The 6,352-nt window shown below is 37.8% G+C and overlaps 1 protein-coding gene across 3 annotated transcripts; it reads right to left on the bottom strand.

The window, feature by feature from the left end:
• Window positions 1-2,530: 2,530 nt before the first annotated feature.
• On the bottom strand, window positions 2,531-5,489 carry commd6 (COMM domain containing 6). 3 transcript variants are annotated; one of them, XM_003451615.5, is made up of 7 exons: window positions 5,225-5,489; window positions 4,528-4,586; window positions 3,803-3,868; window positions 3,619-3,695; window positions 3,270-3,438; window positions 2,988-3,140; window positions 2,531-2,888 (listed from the first exon to the last, which is right to left on the bottom strand). In XM_003451615.5, exons 1-7 carry the CDS (start codon window positions 5,247-5,249, stop codon window positions 2,838-2,840), a joined length of 600 nt encoding a protein of 199 aa, XP_003451663.1. In that variant the 5' UTR covers window positions 5,250-5,489; the 3' UTR covers window positions 2,531-2,837. The 3 variants fall into 3 exon arrangements, with proteins under 3 accessions (XP_003451663.1, XP_013130751.1, XP_013130750.1); XM_013275297.3 differs by lacking the exon at window positions 3,619-3,695; XM_013275296.3 differs by lacking the exons at window positions 3,619-3,695; window positions 3,803-3,868 and having other exon boundaries at window positions 5,225-5,487.
• Between the last annotated feature and the right edge of the window lie 863 nt (window positions 5,490-6,352).

Raw genomic sequence — 6,352 nt, 5'->3', positions numbered from 1 at the left:
ATATTATGTTTCGATAACATGTGCAAGTTTTTTTCTTGCTGAGCAAGAAAAAAAAAGCAAAGCAAAGTGAGTCCCTGCTGTTCACAAGTAGGCTAATCTCAGTCACACCACTACTCGACATTCATAATCATATGTGGTGCTTTATGCACAGGAAGACTTCCCCTCAACTTAACGCTATAATATCCAAGCAGTCCGCCTATCCCCAAAATAGTACCTTAGCCATATATAAACTCACCAATGAAGCGGTAGCCAGGAGCTCTACAACCAAACAACCCCCGCGCTGATGGTGTGTACCTATTTTAAATGTAGATGCGTTTTATATTGCAGAATAGATACACAGCTGATCCCGGATCCTCAGTGAATACCATAAGTTGTACTTTAGTTGGATTCGATTGCAAATAACCTTCAGAATCCATAGACTGCAGTGCATCACAGTTAAATTGAAATATCTTGAAATGCATAATCATTTTATAGCATCTTTGAAGGCCCAGGGATCAAACATTACTTCTAAAACTACTACTTTACCATAAAACTATACCAAAATGTAAGTTTTACTTCTTTTTTGTGAGTTCTTGAACCAGTTTGTAGGATTTCATTGTCTACTAATAAGAAGTGTGTAATGGCTCACTTATAAAGTTGAAATATTCATTCAAATAACTGTTAATTCTTAACTCCAATTATTACTTACTGCACCACTGCAGTGGTGGGTGTTCATACTGACTGACGCAGCAGTATAAAATACTTAATTATTTAAAATTGTTTTTTAAAAAGGTAAAAGTTCTCACTCTCAACAAACGTTATCAGAAGCTGTTCGATTGTTTATGCCCACCCATCGGTCCACAAATAGCTGGTCCAGGCTTGGTAGCTGCTAGATATTTTAGTCTAGTGGTTCCCAAAGTAGGGGTCGAACTCCCCCCACAGGGTCACCAGAAGAATCTCATGGGTCATGAGATTATTAGGAGGGATGGAAGACAAAGCTGCTGTGCACATTCACAATTTTCAAGGTACACCTGTTCATCTGCTTGTTAACACAAATATCTAATCAAACAGATGGCAACACAATAGGCACGTAGACATGGTCAAGATGACCTGCTGAATTTCAAACTGAGCGTTTGAATGGAGGAAAACAGGGATTAGGGTGACTTTTACTGTGGCATGCTTGTTGGTGCCAGACAGGCTGGTCTAACTGGTCTTTCAGAAATTGCTGATATACTGGGATTTTCCAACACAACTATCTCTAACGTTTACAGAGAATGATCTGAAACAGAGAAAACATCTAGTGAGCAGCTGTTCTATTTGGGGGGGGGGGGGGACCAAGCTTGATAGGAAGGCAATCGTCCCTCCAATAACAACTCATTACAACCAAGGTATGTAGAAGAACAACTCTGAGCAGAAGACCACACCAGGTGCCACTCTTGTCAGCATAGATCAGGAAACTGAGTGTACAATTCACATGGATTTCTGCTTTTACATTGAGATGGTGGGGTCAGAGTTTGGGATAAACAACATGAAGGTATGGATCCATCCTACTTTGTATGATGGATTAAGGTTGGTGTTGTAATGATGTGGGTCATATTTTTTTTTTGTATACTTGAGGCCCTTTAGTACCAACTGAACATCATTTAAACACCTTATCCAACCCGAGGATTGTATTGTAACCATGTCCATCCCTTTATGACAACAGTGTATGCCTCTTCTGATGGCTGATTCCAGCAAGATAACATGACAAAAAGTTGAAATCATCTCAAACTGGTTTCTTGAACATGTCAGTGGGTTCACTGTACTCAAATGGCCTCCACAAGTCACCAGATCACAATCTAATAAAGCACCCTTGGAATGTGGTGGACAGGAAGTTGGCCTCATGGATACAGAGCTGACAAATCTGCAGCAACTGTGTGATGCTAACATGGACCGAAATCACTAGGGAATATTTCCAGCACCTTGTTGAATCCATGCCATGAGGAATTAAGGTAATTCTGAAGGAAAAAGGTGTAACTAATAACCAGTAACGATGTGTTCATTTTAAGAGCATCTATTTGATCTTGATTTGCTATGGTTTGCATAAATTTACTTCTGTAAAATGTATTAAATTGTTGTATTTTGCAGGCTTCCAAAAACAGGTGAAATATTAGTGAGAAAATTAACCACTGAATCTATTTTTAAAAGCCTTAGTTACAGACATTATTTCCCTTTCAGCTGTAGAGTCAAAGTAAAGTAGTGGCAAAAATGTGTTACATCATTCCACTGTGTACAGGAGGAGGAGTAAAAGTACTTAAGTTATCTGATAGAAACAGACTTCTAAGACAACCGCAACAACTAAAAAGTTGGACCATTTTACATCACATGCTCTACAAAAAGACAAATTGATATTAAAGTTTAATATTATTTGAATACATACTAGTATGTAAGATGCTGTATAGTGGGCTACTATAATCTCCCACCCTTGACAAAAATATAACAGATTAAGTCACTGTATTGTTTTCATTTCTGGGGTGGGGGGTGGTTTGGTGTAAACATACACACACACACACACAGGCAAACTGAAATTTATTACAAACTGAATCACATCACACACATTTGACAACACATGTATTAGTCAGATTTTGCTGGCTTAGCAGTTTTTTAATATATAATGCATAACTCTAAGCTAACCCAAGGCTGGACATCCTAAAAGTATTATTACCTGGGAGGTTACGCAATCTGTGGAAAAATACAAGTACAGAACTGAGAGTTGGTGTTTCGAGGCAACCACCAAATAAACACTTATGTCAAAGTTTCTTCCGTTAGTTACACATAAACCTGCTATAACTGTAACAAGCACTTAGGTGTGCTAACAATCATACAGTCTCCATAACAGCTGCCATCTCCTTGAACTGTTTGTAGAAGTTCTGCAGAAAGAAGAAGTAGGAGAGGGATAAAATATCATAAATGAATAACACCAACAACACTACATTCACATGAAAAAAACAAAAAACAAAAAACAAAACCTGGAACTGTGGGATGGTCATCTCAAAAGACCTCTGACAGATTTGTCCTGAAGGCTCAACAATCTTCAGCAGCAGACACACAAATGGGGAGTTGAGAGATCGACAGGTGTCTGAGCTCACTGCCATGCCAAGCTTCCACTGCATGTCCACCAACTAAAGCAAAACAAACAATTCCATCAGTTTTGAAAGAGAAGAGGAGAAAACGAGAAGTTATATGTTCAGGGGATCAGAATATATTTTGAAACCACCGAAAGTGCTTTATTGCATTAAACATGGACAAACCTGACCGATGCTGAGCATGGCCTGGGCCTCTTGTTGAGTGTGGACTGACACACCATGTTCGCTCCACAACTTGTGCAAGACCTGAAGGGAAGCTTTGGACCACTTGTTAGAGCCTTCTTCCAGCTTTGACACGAGTTCATCCCCAGAGATGTTGCTCTTTCCAGCTGACCTAGCAAAAGAAACCACTACTATCACAGCCTACAGTAGGACAACATCCTACTTTATGTATAATTTGGCCTTTTGATGTGCTATGTAAGAAACAAATGTATGCAGCATGGAAGACACAAATTCAGAAACTACATTCAGATCTTCATAAAAAATAGAAAAATAAAAAACGTGGGAAAAATACCGGAATGTTAGCAAGAGAAATCTGATCATGTCCTGCAGAGCTTCATGATCAAGTCTCACTTCGGCTCTCTGAAATCTCTGCCCACAAGAAAAAAAACAAAAAAAACCCCAAAAGGTCTTAAAAGAGGAATTTGGGAGGATAGGTTATTATAAGTCAAATGTATTCTAAAGAAAGGGTGACTCACATCAGAAATTTCAGCTGAATCTACTCCTCTCTTCTGCCCTTGAAGATAAGTCAGTACTTGCTGACACTGTGGAGATTATTGAAGATTAGCTATCAGAACTGCAGCATAGCTACACCACATCCTATGGTACTCGTGCACAGTGGTTGCTAATAGCCCTGAAATGAGCGCTATTTTGGTCAACAATAACATCCTCCAGTCGCGAGTTAGAAAGGCAGTGTTTTAAAGTTGCACAAGTTATCGCAGTTTCATAATCCGGTCTGAGCCTGTGGCAGTGAAACTAATGAAACAGCCCCAAAACAATTTAAACAAAAGACTTAGTTTTTCTTTTTAGAGCACTTCTATATAACTCACTTACCACAGGATTGGGCCACACATTGTTCATATCACAATCAATAATATTTGAGTATTTCAATTCAAGTGGTCTATGAGCACTAGAATCCTGCATGTGACACTGACTTTGTTGTTTTGCAACCAGTTAATTTAAGTTGAATATAGCAGCACAGAGAACACAAAAAAATCCACATGATTTTAACCTATACACGGTAGCTGTGCATGGTGCTCAAGTAATGGGAAAGACTCAGAACGGAAATGGGGAGAGTTGCAGAAGGAGGGTTGTCTGCCAGCTGTAACTGTAAATACCATTTAAGTCTACTCTGTTTTCCTAGCTGGCACTTTTTTTCCCCACCTGTATAGTAACATACACAACCAAGGACAGATACACTCACCACATCTGCTAACAGATCTGGAGAAATCCTGCATATGTTGTCCACAACTTTGTTGACGCCTTGAATACAGAAGTGAAACAATTTATTTATCACAAGGTTTTCCATACTTGTTTTTAATGCAGTGACAAGCATCATGGGAATCTAATGATAGTACTCATGTCTTCTTAATGCTTTTTGTTTTCTTTCTTTTCCCAGGAGCAGGCAACCACAACTGCAATAGTGTGATGATATAAATTATGTAACCCGGAAATAAATATAGTAAATAATATAGTATATAGTATAAGCCTTACCTGAAGAACCTTGCATAGTGATTTGTCAAATAACAGTGGGTAAACAAGGATAAAAAAAATAATAATACATGTAATAACTAATACAAGAGGGCAAGGTTCATTTAGCTTTTAAAACATCTTCTTTTGGCTTTATTATTGAGCTGTAAACATTTGTGTATTTCTGCATGTATGTTAAAGTAGCATTCATTAAAAAGGTGTTAAGGGCTTTTAAGCATTAGGAGTCAGATGCTGGAGTCAAATGTAAGTGGGGGAAAGACAGCGACAGGAAGTCTCTGTGGTTACAACGGTGTTAAGTTAATGCTATGGAGTAGCTAAATTAGCATATATTTCCTGGGTGAAAAACTAATCTATTCTTCTTAATTGCAATTTAAACTACATTCTACTGAAGTGGAGTAATGCGAACCCACCATATGACTCCTCTGCTGCTGGCATCCTCTCTGTCAGGCTCGGGGTTTGACCACAGTATTAGCGCAGCCACATTAGCGACTTTCTCGCTAAATTTGACCACTTAACAGATTGCCTTGGAAATCTCAGAAAACGTTTAACGTAATTATTGTATAATATAAAAAAATAGTAGTTATGAATAAATCGGCTTCTTAAATCAACTAACCAGCTATTCTACGTCAATACTGTCCACTAATGCCCCTTCCTTAAAAAAAAAAAGTCTTCTTCTTTGGTTTTTATTAGCTTATAGCAAATCACTGTAAACGGTGCATAGCGCCATCTGCTGTAGCAGAAATTTATTGTTCTAGCCTTTTGCAGAGCCAGCCGGAGAGCTGGCTCATTGACTCCAAATGGTCAGGATTTTATTTGGGGAAATGACGGCATCAATATTATTTCTAGTCCTGAATCACTGATTTCAAGAGAACTAGATAAGTGGTAAAAATAAATAAATAAATAAATAAATAAAAATCTGTCAGATCTGTGGCTGGTCTAATTTAAAGCTCTGCTAGTGGGTTGTGATTAATTATATGCAGTATTTTCCAATAAAACATTTCTTATCTCAGGTTAAATCTCTGATTTATTGTCAATATAGTTGTATTTCTGCGACAGATTTCTGTCCTCCTCTTTTTTCCCCTGCAAAATAGCCTATTAAAAACAGGTTTGGTAATTTTTTAACTGAACACCCTAATAAATAGCCAGTTGTCTTCAGTACTATTCTACTGAAGTTTATCAATTAAGAATTCATTCATTCATTTGAGTACTAAAGTTAAAATGAACTTATTTCAATGAACTCATGAAAAAAGTGTTTTTGCAGTTTTGAAGAGCTATGCACAATTCTACCACATCTGAAATTCAATATTTGGTATAATCACTTCTGTTACATGCATTTTCTTGTCATTTCTTAAAGTAGTCTGTAGAAATAGTTGTTTAGGCTTTGCATGTTGTCAAGGTGTTCCTACACTGCTTCAATAATGTTGAGGTCTGGGCACTACAGGGGCTAGTCCATGACTGATAGTGGTCATTTGTATGTTTTTCTATCCAGGTACACTTTTACTGCAATGGCAGTGTATTCAGGATCATGGTCATGCAGA

The sequence above is a fragment of the Oreochromis niloticus genome, linkage group LG16 (genome assembly GCF_001858045.2).
Source record: "Oreochromis niloticus isolate F11D_XX linkage group LG16, O_niloticus_UMD_NMBU, whole genome shotgun sequence".
NCBI lineage: Eukaryota > Metazoa > Chordata > Actinopteri > Cichliformes > Cichlidae > Oreochromis > Oreochromis niloticus.
This window is presented reverse-complemented; position numbering and strand designations above follow the sequence as displayed.

What these genes read in the sequence shown, in the direction of transcription:
- commd6 (XM_003451615.5), bottom strand. Translation starts at nt 5,249, where the DNA reads ATGCCAGCAGCAGAGGAGTCATATG. An exon ending in ATTCAGCTGAAATTTCTGAT is followed by an intron (nt 3,696 to 3,802) that starts GTGAGTCACCCT and finishes TCTTGTGGGCAG; the next exon opens with AGATTTCAGAGAGCCGAAGT. An exon ending in TGACCATCCCACAGTTCCAG is followed by an intron (nt 2,889 to 2,987) that starts GTTTTGTTTTTT and finishes TTCTTTCTGCAG; the next exon opens with AACTTCTACAAACAGTTCAA.